At 31.2% G+C, this 15,033-nt stretch overlaps 1 protein-coding gene across 3 annotated transcripts in view; it reads left to right on the top strand.

The window, feature by feature from the left end:
- Positions 1-15,033, top strand: part of LOC136990050 (zinc finger CCCH domain-containing protein 13-like) — a 79,141-nt gene that overhangs the window by 63,625 nt on the left and 483 nt on the right. For all 3 annotated transcript variants that reach the window (XM_067288389.1, XM_067288390.1, XM_067288388.1), the window contains exons 19-23: positions 3,091-3,209; positions 4,247-4,344; positions 5,127-5,252; positions 9,018-9,215; positions 9,297-9,499. In XM_067288389.1, the coding sequence (XP_067144490.1) occupies positions 3,091-3,209; positions 4,247-4,344; positions 5,127-5,252; positions 9,018-9,215; positions 9,297-9,499 (744 nt within the window). The remainder of the gene's footprint in view (positions 1-3,090; positions 3,210-4,246; positions 4,345-5,126; positions 5,253-9,017; positions 9,216-9,296; positions 9,500-15,033) is intronic.

Raw genomic sequence — 15,033 nt, 5'->3', positions numbered from 1 at the left:
TTTAAATTCAATGTAGTGAGTGATTAGAGTGATTAGTCCTCTCAATTACTTTGATGATAGAATGCTATGTTGAACATGACAGCTTCTATGGCCTACAAAATTGCTGATAAGGTGGTTAATAAAAGTAGTGAAGACTAATATCTTTTATGTATATTTGTTATATTTTCTTAAAGATTAAAGGTGTACTTTAGCTATTTGGCAGGATAACCATATTCTTTGTCTTCATATTTGTTTCCACTTGTAGGACAGCAAATAACGATCATGTGTTATAGTGCCATCTGTTAGCAGATCTTACTTACAAATTTTAATTATTTGCTAATTGTTAAAAATGTTTGCAAACTATTAAAAATGTGCTGTCATTGGCAATACACATTACAAAGTTTCAACTAGATAAGTAATTGGGAAGTAGACGAATTGCAACTTTTTACCTGGATGGACGGACAACAGAGTAAGTTAATTAAAAGCTTTTATAATACACATCTACGTGGTTTCTGAAATCTGCAAGATTAGAGTTGTTCTTTGCTAATTTAGTCATGCTGAACATAAAAATGAGGTTTATTTTTTATCTCGCACAGTCATTCTAAAACAGTAGAAATATTTTGAATTCTTCTATATAAGTTTTATACTGAAATGACTTAAGTATGAAAGAAAATTTCAAAATAAAACATTATTACAATATTTTGTTATGCATCCAGTATAAACCAATAAGATATGAATAGTTAAGATGCAAAAGGAGCTTAAAAATTCATTTATTGCTGTCTCGGTTAAAACACTGTTTTGATAATGTAATGGTAATAAGTGAAAAAAAAAAAGAACAGACTATCACCAAAATTTGGAAGCAAATTTTTAATTGTGGCAACCATTTATATAAATATTTAAGTCAGGATATAAAATTGTACATTTGAATTTCAATTCAAGTAAAAATTGGCATTTATTTTTTACTCTCCCTGCTCTGTTATATGTAACAGGGGGAAAGTATGGCAATCAGTCAAAAAATGACCCCTCCCAAGATTTTTACATTTTCAGACTCAGGGAACCTTGAAACATTGAGAAATACAAAAAAATTTCAGGGGTTTATTCTGTATGTATAGATGTTAGTATGTGTATATGTGGCACGATTTTGTTCACCCTCTGTAAAGCTTAATAACTAATGTGCTTTATGTCAAAAATTTCTGAAATTTTGCAGGGAAGTTTGTGTATTAGGGGGATTGATGCTATTAAATTTTGGTGGTTAAAGGTCGAGGTGGGGAGATAAAGAGGGTCGTGTGTATCTCCAGTAGGGTCGGACTTCATGATGATTTTACTCATTATTAGCATTTGCAACTTTTTATAAAACTCACCCCTGCCCTCAAAATTAAGCATTTTGCCATTTTATAATAATTAAAAATATAAAAAATTTTTAAAATAAAATATAACAGATGGTGCCACATGTGGTTTTAACTGTTGCCAGGAGAGTTAAGCAACTCTTTGCTAGATTTTCTTATACCAGGATAAGAGTGTGATTGCTGAGCTAATATTAGTATATTAAAAGAGAAGGAACACAGAAGAAATACACAAGAGGATATTTGCAAATAGTTTTTCAATATTGAATGGAGAAAAATTAAACAAGAAATAAAATAAAAATAAATAAATAAATTTTGTTTTAATGTTTTATTTTCAATGCATTTTTCTTTCTTATTTTTGTTAAACAGCTGATATTTAAAATAAATATAGTCAAACTTCCACATTACAAAGTTCTATATAACAAATTACTTTTTTTTTTTTATTGAATTGTTTTGTACAAATACTTTTTTATATCCACTTTTACATATAATTCATTTTCTATTTAATGAATGTTTTTTGCATTTCCCAGAGAATTCATTATGCAGAAGTTTGACTGTATATATACAGATATCCTCATACAACATGGTTCTACAGCACTGTTTCACTCTAACGTGGTTCAAAAATTGGGGAAATCCCCCATACGGCACAGTTTGAGAATTTGGGAAATCTTCCGTACAAAATTTCACACCTTTTAAGTGCAAATTCCTTTATTTAATATATTTTATTCAAATAAGCACACGTGTTATCTCAAATTTATCCATGAATTTTATCATATTGAGATTTTCAATTTGTTTTCTGCCTTTCCTCACGTTTAATGAAAACTAATAATGCAATTTTTTCTTCCTTATCCTAGCTTTCCTATCAACCAGGTGTCATCATCATTGTTGCTTTCAGGCTTTAGCCTTTAAGATTGTCACTGTGTTTTGTTTTTATAGATTAATCTTCATATTTAGTAAAGTTTATTTGAACATTTTTAGGTAAGTGTTGTTAACCTTTTTTAACTGTAGGTAAGTAATCATTCATAAAAATAATGAACAAAATACAGTGGTATCTTGGTATTTGAACTATTCTCAACTCAAACAATTCAGTATTCAAACACAACTGCTGGAAAAAATTGCTTGGTCCTCAATTGAACAAATTCAACCCACTAGTACAAATTTTTGATTAATAACATATTTTTATTATTATTTTGTCATACTTAAAAAATTTGGATGATAAAAATAAAAAGAATGAAGATGTTGCTGATATATCTCATCAAGATCAACTAAAAAGCTCAGATGACGATACTTTGTAAAAAGAAAATGCCCTTGTTTAACTAAAAGTAATATTAATGTGTAATACGATACTTTTAATTGCGATTGTTAGTTGATTATTGATTGCTTTAATAAATATATTTCTCGTAATGACAAAAAAGAATAGTATAATTTTGTTAACTTTTGGAACCTAATCCTATGTTTGGTTCTAGTCCTTTGTTTCGTATAGCATGGATTTGCATAATATGGCACTTTTTTGAAATTTAATTACCGTGTTATATGAGGGATACCTTTACTCTAGTATACAGTGTTTTATAGGTGTTTTTTCACTTTCATCAACTGTAATAAAAGCTAACACGATGGGGAAAAATGATAACTATTTCTGAAATCTATATAGAAAAATTTGTTTTTGTCATTTAAAAATTGATGAGAAAATTAAAATTTTATTTTAAAGGTATAGTAATCATTTTGTACTTTAATAATAGTTTTACTTTTATTTGCTTATGTGTAATAGGAAGAAGAAATAAAGAAACCTGAAATTTCTAATGAAGATTCTGTTTCTGAAAAAAGTGATGTACATAAACAAGAAAATCAATTAGCAATACAGCAAGAATGTAAAAAAGAAATTGAGAAGTATGCTTTATAAATAATTATTTTTAAAAAATATTTCCTTCTTTAACATTTAGACACAGACACACACACACACACACACACACACAATTTTATTGAGTGATACTTTTCAAGTCTATTGAAGGTGTTTCTTTTTCTAATTCATTGAAGCAAAAAAATATTAAAATTGCATTTTATTAATTTATACAGGATTAAAAAAAATTGTTGACATTCGTCGTTTAAAAAAATATATTATTAATAGTTTTATTAAATATTAGTCTGGCATTTTTAAAAATTTTGTACAGATAATTAGGCAAACTTATAATAATTGAATTAGTTAGTTTGAAAAGGGCATAAGTCATTTATGTGTCATTTTGAAAGAAATTGAAAAACTGTTTGACATTCATACAAATGCTAAATATATAAAAATAATACACACATTTTGTAGCTTAAGGTGTTAAACATACTATGAAAGTGATTTGCAGTTATATATTGTATTTAAGATAGAAGGGTGCTAAGGAATGGAGAAAACTTAAGCCCTTTTCAAAATCTTTCCATTTCTTTGTATTTAAGTGACACTTTAATTGAAAAACAGTATTTTTTTTGACATTTTCTATAAATTATCTGGATTTTGATACATAATGAAAACTTTTTCTAGCTGTCTTCCTTATCATTTTTCATATTAGTGACTTCAAAATGAGAAATCTTCAGGCCTTTACAATTAAATCAAAAATTATTAAATATGAAAAAAAATTCAATCTCTGAATTAAAATTCTTTTTATATTTATTTTTACAACTATTTTACTTAGAATAAAATTAACTTGTAAAATAAAAATAATTATGTAATTTTAGTTTATTCTTTGATATCTTAAGATTAATTTAGTTATTCACATTTTAAAAAATTATATATTTTTTTATATAGCTAAATCTCTACTATAATGTTTGTATTAATTTTAAATAAAAATTTTATAATTAATTTTTACATACATACTTATAATTTTGTAAAATTCAAATTATAAATAATAATAAAAAATAAAGTTTGTAATTTGTAATATTTCTAGTAAAGAAATTGTGGTTCAAGATGACGAAAAGCAAAATTCAGTGTCGGTTAAGAAAGAAACTAATTCTTCCACAAAGGCAGCAGAAATAATTAATGACGGTTTGTTTCTTTTATATTTGTAAATTTATGTATTTTTTAAAATAAATTCTGTTATTTACTTAATAAAAAAATTAATTACAGTAGAGTGTCGTTTATCCGAAAGCCGGTCAACCGAAAGCGTTCCGGTCGGACTGTGTCGTGCCGAATCGAACGTTTTTGATGCTAGATTAACTTCTAAAGTATAATTTCTTATTTTTATATTTTTCAATATATTTATTTTGTTTGTACAAAATAAAGAAATAATTTTTAACAATACAGTAGCCTCGATTATTATTATAAAAATTTTCGTTAGGCTTAAAATCGACGAAAATTCAACACGAAGCGACACACAACGGAGAAAAATTTCTACATCGGATAGATTAATATATTCTTTCGTACATAATCGGTTATCCGAAAAATCAGTTATCCAAACGACCCCAGTCCCCAAGTGATTCAGATAAATGACACTCTACTGTATTAGCATTGTAATGAAGATGACAAAAAATTTTTTTAAGTTTTTGTGTGAATTATAAATTGTTAATTGAGAATATTGTTCCAATACAAAAAATTTATTTAGTACTTTTATTTTAGTGATATTTTAAATGGAATTATATTTGTAAAAAAAAAAAATGTTGATTAAAAATTGAACATTAAATAAAAGATCTTCGGAGAATTGTGCATTAAATGTTTATTTTAAAATATTTCAAATATTTATTTCTAATAAATTTATTATAACCTGTATTAATCCATTTCTCATTTAGAATAATTTATGCAATTGCTTATTAATCTAATATTTACTATAGATGCAAGCCAAATGACTTTGGAAGAAGCTGTTGATTATGACCCTATTAGTGATGAAGAATTAGATGCTATCTTGGGTGAACAGGATGAAGGTGATTCTAAATTATCGGAAATAGGAGAAAAATGTGGTAAGATATTTTGCTAACGTCAAAAATGCTTGTGTTCTACCCTAATATACCGTGGTATGCTAAGTAATAAGGGTTTTTGGGTGAGAAAACAGAGAAACAAGGACTTCGCGAGAACTTTTCTTCGAAGAAGACAAATATTCTTTATTCTGTGTAATTAACAACAAAGGGAATTGGTCTTGATACCAGACAGGTCAGGTATCCTTACAAGTGTACCGTATAATCAAAAATAGTAATAAAAATAAAAACGCGTATACATACAGGAAGTTATAATCTATTTACATTAAACAAACCTCGTGGTTGTGTAATCCTAAACCTTCTTTAGTTTTTTTTTTTTTTTTTTGTCCCACATACAATTAGACCAACGATTTCACGTGTGGGTATGTTATCACGGTTTGTCACGAAAATAACAAAAAAATAAAACCTCACAATTGTCCTTCCTTGTCTGTTTTTATTTACGGCACTTCCCTTTCTTTCGTATTACAATTATCCACCTTGATGGAAATGGATTGGCAATTAGCACCTCTTCAACAGTTCTCTCTCACTAGATCCTTACGCTGGTGATGAATCCCCTTCTGTCTTGTAGCCTATGTTCCAACATTTGATCCAGGTGATTATCGAGGACGAAAACCCGAAGGAAAAAAGTCCTTTCCTGACAGCAAACCCTCAATTTATACCCCCGCCAATGTATCGCACGTCATTCATACGTTTACAAAACCTCACCCAATCAGTGAGCACATAGACTACACCAAAATAAAATGTGATTTCCCGACATAAAACGGAAACTATACATAATTGGATCCGTAACACGATACAAAATAAAACGGAACCCGAAAATTAAACATTTATTTACAATACTTATTAGGGTGGTAGCACTACACTTGAAAAATCATTAAAATAGATTTTAATGCAGATTTTTTTTTTAAAAAAAAAAAAGAAAGGAAAAATTATTAAAATAATATCTTTTACATTTTTAAGTTATATTAAATTTTGTATTTGCTATTTTGCAATGTTTAATATTTTGAGCGTGAGAAAAATATATAATTTCACTATTTTCAATTATTTTCTCTTATCACCATCTCTGACCATGTATTTATATTATAGTTATGAATGATTTTACAAAGACAGGCTCAATTCTGACTCACTATAATCTAGATATTTGACTTTAAAAAATAAATATTAATAATAAAAAATGAATTTGTTGATATTTATAGGATATTTTAAATATCGATATAGTTTATAATTTAAAAATGATGTATGGATTTTATTTGTGAAATGTATATTTATGCAAGTCAAAAATTAAACAAACTAAAGATTCACATGCCTATCAGTCTTATCATTGATATATTTAACATTGTTTTATCTTTAAAATTGGGGGGTGTGTACTAGCTGTTGGAGGTACGGGTGAACTTTTAGTGAAGCTTGATAATTGTGTTTTGAGTGAATTGGAAAGCCACAAGAAGCCAAAATATGACAATTTTAAAGAAGTGGATATTTGTGAATACACTTTCCTTGATTTTAATTATGTGTTTATTAATAATTGCTGGAACTGAGTCCAATCCAGGCCCTTTCCCTCAATCTCCTTAACAAATTAGTCAAGGATATATGCAAAGAAGGGGGCATGGCAGACCTCGCAAGAATAATCTTAAAGAAAAGGGGGAAAAAGGCAATTGAGTGATACAACTAGTGAAGATTATTATCAATTAGAGAATGTTTTTAATAAAAATAGTCCTATGACCTCGAGAGCTACGAAAATTTATGATTACTACTTCAAAACTTCAAGAGATTTAGGGCCACAAGTTCGGGAAGAGTCACAATTTACATTGAAATCAATATACAAGCTAATTCAAGATAAGTTTACACTGCTTCATTTGGAACTACAAAGAATTAAAACAAAAGTCATTGTTTTGAAAGAAGAAAATAAATATTTTCATGGAGAATTGTCAAAATTATCCCAAAAAGTAGAAGAATTAGAGGAAATATCCAATAATAATTGCCAATTAGAAGGTATGTTAGAATTCGAAATAGACCAACTGGTTAACGTGAGAAATAATAATAATATTATAGTTATAAATTTTCTGTTCAACTCGACCGATCATGTAAAAGAAATTAATCAGTTTATAAAAAAGGACTTGGGAATAACTAATAGTCTCATAGAAAGATTGGTTAGATTAACCAACAGTGAAATCAAACCTGTAGTGAAAATATTATTAGGTTCCTTATATGATAGAAACCTGATTATTAAAGAATTCTGGAAAAAGAAAGACGACTTCAATAATAAAGTGAAGGAAAAAATAATACTTACTTCAGATTTATGCATGAGATCTAGAATGAGGAGAAAAAAATTATTAGCAATAATTAAAGAAGAAAAACATAATGGGAATAGAATTATTATAAAAGATGATTATTATATTAAAGACAACATAAAATATACATATGATATTAATCTAGATAAAGTAATTCAATTGAGTGATTTTTTTGAGAAGGAATTGATCGACATCATAGACCTGATTATGGCTGGAAAGAAGAAATAATAGTTATTTGAATGTTTAAATGCTAAAACTATGGTAATAGAAAAAATTAGAACAGATTTGGTCTACACCAATTATTCCTTATGATATTCCTTATTAAAGTTTTTTTCTAATTCAGGAAATTGTAAAAAATATCAAGTATTCCACCAAAGTCATTATATCAAGTTCATAATAGGCAGAATTCAGGAGAAATATATCAATCTTAAGATTCTTAAGATTGTTATAATCTGCCAAAATCTTGTGTGGTATATAATTTCAGGACAATTATATAGCAACAGATATATGTTTAAGAATTTGTTTTTTACTATTAAATTTCTCTCATCTAGCTAAGACTTAACAAAAAGAAGATAATTCAATAATAATAATTATCTCTCCGATTAGTGCTATCCTAGATGTTGTGTTTCTTACCAAAAATTATAAGTTTCGTTTTATAGTGAGACACTAGTGTTACGAAATAGATACAACATCCGTGCGACGAACAAGATCAACAATGAAAATACTAACTAAGTATTTTGTACGTGGTAAAAACTGTAATTGATAATAATTGATATAATTTGAAAAATTTTTGTAGTTATAATTGAGATCTTATATCATATTACATATATGTTTACAATGTTGAACAAATTAGATGTTAATTGCAATATATTGACATTTTATGTTATCAGCTATGTTGGTATCAACTGATTCTCCCTCTTTGTAACAGGTATATCCTATTACAAGAAACTTTACTTACTTATCTTTAAAATTTCTTATATATTGAGAATTTAAAAGTTTTAGTTTTTAATATAGCATTATGTATAAAATGAATTTTAATAAATATAGTGAAGCATTGAAAATGTAGACTAATTGGGGCTGAATGCCATCCGGATTTTCAAATATATTATCATTTTAAGTACTATAAATTCCAAATACACTGAAATTCAAGTTTAGGTGTTCTAAATTCAAGCCAATATTTCACAAGGAATGTAGGAATACTTAAAAAGAGTCAAAATATAATTTACAGAATCACTATATTTAAATAAAAACACACTAATCATAATTTCAAAACTAAAAAAAAATTATGAATTTTGAATGAATTATTATATCAACATTGCAAGGCTGAAAAATCATCAACAATGAAGTTACCATTAAAAGGATTAGATTAACCATTAAAAATGAATATTAGATTTTTGATGCTTCATTGTATTTAAATTCAAGTTTATATGAATGGAATATCAGTAATTAAATCTATTTACAGGAATATTTGATACACTCGAAGTTGATTGGGATAGTTTACAGAATAAAACAAAAGATTTTGTTCCTGGTAATGCTCGAAAGAGATTTACAACAGCCAAAATTTTGTCACAAATAGGTTTTTCACAAAATCTAATTGGGCCAGATATGACAGCTAAGATTCTAGATTATTGTCAAAAACAAATTGACAAAGAAAAAACTGGTAAGTAAAATAATTATAAAACAATTTTGTTAACATTTTCATTGCCTCTAAAACATATGCTGTTAATATTATCCTGTTTAGATGTATCCGAAGAAAATAGAGAAGATAGTTCTACTTTAAAAGACATTAAAATGGAACATCCAATAGCAGCCTTCCATGTCAGTATTAGTGCAAACAAACAAGAAAGGAGTAACGTGTTATATAATCTCGGGCCTTATCGTCATGCTTTATGTGCTCGTCAAGATCTTATGATGCGCAGATTACTCTGTAAACCAACAAATAAGGTAAATATTAAAAACCAAGTTGTTATTTGAAATAATTCTTGTAAAAATGATTTTTATTAAGCATATGAAAATCAAAAGGATAATCATAATTATTATAGCTATACAACCAAATTATTTTGCTATTAAATAGAATAGAAAATTAATATCATAGACAATTAAAATTCTATATCATAATAAATAGGCCGAAACAACAATCGCAACCTAAATTTAATTTTGGAAATTGTCATATTCCATAACAGCAAAAGAATTCATAAACTAGAAATAAAAGCTGTCAAAAAAACATTCTAAGAACTATTCTGATGTACAGTACAACTCTTAAAATTTACTTCCACCCTGAACTGAACAGTGCTAATGTTTCTTCTCTATCTTTCTTTCCTCACTAACGTTTTCGAACCTCTGGTTCTTCTTCAGGTGAACAGACAAGTTATTCGATTGCAAGAATCTTTCAAAAAAAAAAGAATTCCGAAAGCTCTACGTAAACACGTGCCGTCTTCGTCATTCTGCGCGTGTGCAGTTGATGGAAGAATAGCTTTACGTTATCCCGTATCATAGACCAGCGTTTGCCAGGCCACCGATAATGATAATTCGGTTAATGTTACGTTAGGATCCAAAATGGTGGCCGGGGAAATTTTTCCCTACTTTGGAGACTGCGACGGGGGAAAATTTATCCCTAGAGTCGAGACGTTGACGACGTGGGGATTTTTTCCCTGTTCGGTTTCTACCCTGCGTTCGACGTTGCCGAGTATTCTGTAACCTCGAAACGGAGACAGTATTGTGTAAATTTGCAACGGTAGAGGGAGCCTTTTCGTGACGTCGTGCGAGAGTAAAATCGGCGGGAAATTCGTAGGGGTGTTACGAACGAATGTGCAAATGCATGACCTGCGACGTGATTTCTGTTCATTTCTGGGCAATTTTATGCAAATCGACTAGTTTCCTGTTGGAATCGTTTACTGCTGTGTTGCAACGAATTGCGTATTGGATTAATTGCTGTGTTTTTTTTTTTTTTCGTAACGATATTTCATTTGCACACAAATTGCTATCAGTGAATATTTATTATTATTAATTCCTCCAGTATTAGTAAGTATTGTTATTTCTTTTATTACAATTTAATCCTAAAAGTTAGAGAACCAAGTAATCAGAAATTAAGGAAAGACCGTGTTTTTTTCCTCTCCTTACCTCCCCGCGTTTAGTTTATTGCCAATTGTTCGATAATGACTAGTTTTGCCGATTTGAGTTGCAACGACGAATTTTGGTCGAGATGCACTTCCCGTGATTTCTACAAGTTAATGGAAGACGACTTTTTGGAGCTAGGTTTGCCTCCTCCGTATCGATAATGCATCAAATTTTGCTGTAAAATTAAGCATACAGCCGACCGAGTCCGTTTGCATTCATTGCGATGAAGATAAGAAATGCTTCATATGTCAGGTGAACGACAGATCAGAAAACACTGTGAATTGGATCGTTTGTAAATAAGTGAATTCCGGCAGTACGATAATAACGGACGAATGGAAAGGATATATGCACATTGACGACATAGAAGGAGTAGCGGTCGAACATAGAACAGTCAACCATTTGAAAAATTTCGTCGACCCCCAAACAGGAGATCATACTCAGAATATCGAACAATCGAAAAGTGAGTAAAAAACTCCTCTTTTTGTTGTTTTTTATTGTTTATTTCGGCTAAAAAATCCGCGGAGTCTGCAGAGAAATTCAAGAAGGCAGCCGGAACCGCGGCCATCTTGAATGCAGGGGAAAATTTTTTCCCCGTCGCAGTCTCCGAAGTAGGGAAAAATTTTCCCGGCCGCCATTTTGGATCCTAGGGTAACATTAACCGATAATTCTTCTTTGCTATTGATACATTTTTCCTCCTTTGCCATTTTATGTATCCATATCGCTTCCATCCATCTTAAATGGTGCGGCCGCTGCGTCGTTTGTATTATTTTAGCCTTGTTAAAAAATGGCTCTATCTCCGGGTCAATAGCGTACTGCGCTAGTGCAGTTGTATATCTGTTATGTGCGATGTCTGTTTTATGCTCCTTAACCCTCACATCCAGTGATCTTTTCGTGGCCCCTATGTATACCAGCTCTTTATTCCATCTATGATCTTTCATAGAGATTGCGTACACTCCAGCTAATTTGCCCTGCTGGGGGGCATCCTTCCCGTTACTCAGCATGTTAAAAATAGTAGGACATCTTCTATATATGATGGTGACTTGTCTTCTTTTGGCGATCTCTTTGTATAAATTTTGTAAGTACAGATTGTATGTAACTACAGTATTATCTTGTCCTTATTCAAACTATCTTGTTGCCTTTGCACCTTTGTTTTCTTCACCCCTAGGGGGTGAAAGGTTTTCCTGCATAGTGCCACCACCAGATTATTATATCCATGCCGTTCAGCAATAGTGTTAATCGTGTTGATCTCATTCATAAGTGCCTGTGGTGTAGATGAGTGGGTGTACGCCCTTTTGACTAAGCTATTAAATGCAGCTATCTTATACTTCATTGGATCACATGACTGTGCAGGGATATATAATTGATCTAGTTGCGGTTTTTTATATACTTCCGTGCAGATGGCTGATCCTTTAATGGTGATGTTCACGTCGAGAAAATGTACCTGGGTGTAGCTCTCCTGTTCTATACCCAGAGTTAAGCCATAGGCGTTATTATTAAACTGGGCCATGAATGTCACCATATCTGGTTTACTTTTCCATAGTATGAGTATATCATCTACGTATCTCTTGTAGATAATAATGATGTGGAGCTGGTCAGGAAGAACTTTTTGCTCAAGGAGTTTAACCACCATTTCACATAAATCTCCTGCTATAGGGCTCCCCATTGGTACGCCTCTTCGTTGTTGGTATACTTTCCCTTTAAACTGGAATAACGAGTTGTAGCATAATAGATGTGCTAACTCCAAAATTTGCTAATGATGGTCACTATCCTCTACTATTTTTAGTAATAGATCTCTTAGAGCACAGAAGGTAGGTGAAAGGAGTACGGAAGGGTACATAGATTTAAAATCCAGCACTGTGAGATACACTGGTGCGGTGTCCATCTGTTTGAGGATAGTTATGAGCTCTAAGCTGTCAGATATATTAAACTCGTAATCTTCTAGATGTGGCGCTATTATTGCGTGCATAACATCTTCCAGTTTTCTCGTTGGCGCGCGAGTCTTATCCACTACCGAACAAATCTGTATGCCCTGCTTGTGTGTTTTGGTGAAGCCAAATAGTCTAGGAGCGTCCGGAGAGTCCAAGACAATGTTCTTAATATCTAGCCTCTTAGCCAACTTGGTTTTAGCAAATCTCTTTACTCTAGTTTGTAGCTTTTCTACGTTATTATTCTCCACTTTCTCGCATTGTGTCAGGTTGATGTAATCCACCAGCAACTTCTCATACGTCTGCTGCTTCATAATTACCATTGCTTTGGTCTTGTCTGCCCTAACTAGAGTGATTTTATTCTTCCTCATCCATCCACGTGTCTTAACTATATTCATTCTTAATTGCTCTGCTTCTATCCCATTTCTCGCCTTTAGTACTTTTTGCACAGCTAACCATCTATAAAACTCTTTCCTTCTATCCGGAAGGCCTTGTATAAGTTCTTCCATTTCGGGAATATACTCTAGAGGTCCAGTAGGAGGTGGAGGTGAGGCAAATTTCGGACCATACTCCAACACTTTAAATACGAAGTCAGGCACTTCTATGTCATCCCATACAACGAATGGGAAGGTAGGGTGCTTCTTTACCCTAGGCATTTGAAATTTCAGGATCCACTGTAGCTTTCTACGGTATTTCTCCTTATATTTGGCATTAATATAATCATATTGCGGAACTATTTTGCTGTTTTCTTGCTTTAACAGACCAGGGTTGATGTTGAATAGCTGATTCTCGATTTTACAAAGCTCTGATAGTATGGAATACATTCTTTTTCTTGTAATTCGAACCAGAGGTGCAAAGGCAACAAGATAGCTTGAATAAGGACAAGATAATAGTTACATACAATCCATACTTACAAAATTTATACAAAGAGATTGCCAAAAGAAGACAAGTCACCATCATATATAGAAGATGTCCTACTATTTTTAACATGCTGAATAACGGGAGGATGCCTCCCCAGCAGGGCAAATTGGCTGGAGTGTACACAATCCCTATGAAAGATCATAGATGGAATAAAGAGCTGGTATACGTAAGAGCCACGAAAAGATCACTGAATGTGAGGGTTAAGGAGCATAAAGCGGACATCGCACATAACAGATATACAATCGCACTAGCGCAGTACGCTACAGACCTGGAGATAGAGCCATTTTTTAACGAGGCGAAAATAATACAAACGACGCAGCGGCTGCACCATTTAAGATGGATGGAAGCGATATGGATACATAAAATGGCAAAGGAGGAAAAATGTATCAATAGCAAAGAAGAATTATCATTATCGGTGGCCTGGCAAACGCTGGTCTATGATACGGGATAACGTAAAGCTATTCTTCCATCAACTGCACACGCGCAGAATGACGAAGACGGCACGTGTTTACGTAGAGCTTTCGGAATTCTTTTTTTTTTGAAAGATTCTTGCAATTGAATAACTTGTCTGTTCACCTGAAGAAGAACCAGAGGTTCGAAAACGTTAGTGAGGAAAGAAAGATAGAGAAGAAACATTAGCACTGTTCGGTTCAGGGTGGAAGTAAGTCTAATTTACAGTGTGTTTGGAAGTTCTTTGAACTCTTAAAATGTAACCTCAAACTCTTAATGGTTCTTAATAGACATTCCAAAATCAAAAAACTTGTTTTTGATAGAGGGCCAAGACATTCCTGTCAGTCTTAACATTGAAATACTTAGCATTTTTATGTAATATAGATCAACCACCAATTTTCCAGCATGTTTGGTTGTTTACCAAATTAACATATTTATGGATCAACTGAGGTCTCATACTATAGTATATAACAGTGTTCTGCAACCGGTGTGTCTTGGCACATTGGTGTGCCATCACATGGTGAAAGGTGTGACGTGAACTTTTACATATTCTGTTAATTTCAAGTTTTATTTATATATTTTTATTATAGTTGTGTTTCTTATGCTTGTATTTCATTCTCTGCTGCAGCACTCATGAAATAAGATGATGATTGTTTATTCTTTATTACAAACATGCATTTTTATGTATTCTAAGAAATTATATGTAAAATAAATTTGCTCACAGGTGTTGATGTCTGTTTAATAATAATAATAGGTTAGTGGCATTACGTGATTCTATTAATAGTATCATATCGTACGTTTTTGAGGGAAATAATATTTTGGAGTGCCGTGTTGAGTCACGGGTGTGCCGCAAGTAGAAAAAGGTTGCGGATCACTGGTATATGGATGACAGGATAAACTATTGAGTAAATTATAGATTGAGATAATCCAGCAATTGTTTGGCAGACTCTATTAAGGCTAATAACTAATTAGATGCAAATAAATTTGGCTGGAGGCAAGCAGTGAATATATTGGATAGTTGTTTACTATATATATACTAGTCCACACTTAAGCTTAATATAAGTT

This window comes from Centruroides vittatus, unplaced genomic scaffold, assembly GCF_030686945.1.
Source record: "Centruroides vittatus isolate TY-2023 unplaced genomic scaffold, ASM3068694v2 scaffold_861, whole genome shotgun sequence".
Classification (NCBI taxonomy): domain Eukaryota; kingdom Metazoa; phylum Arthropoda; class Arachnida; order Scorpiones; family Buthidae; genus Centruroides; species Centruroides vittatus.
The sequence above is the reverse complement of the archived record's forward strand: the minus strand, read 5'-3'. Positions and strand labels throughout refer to the sequence as shown.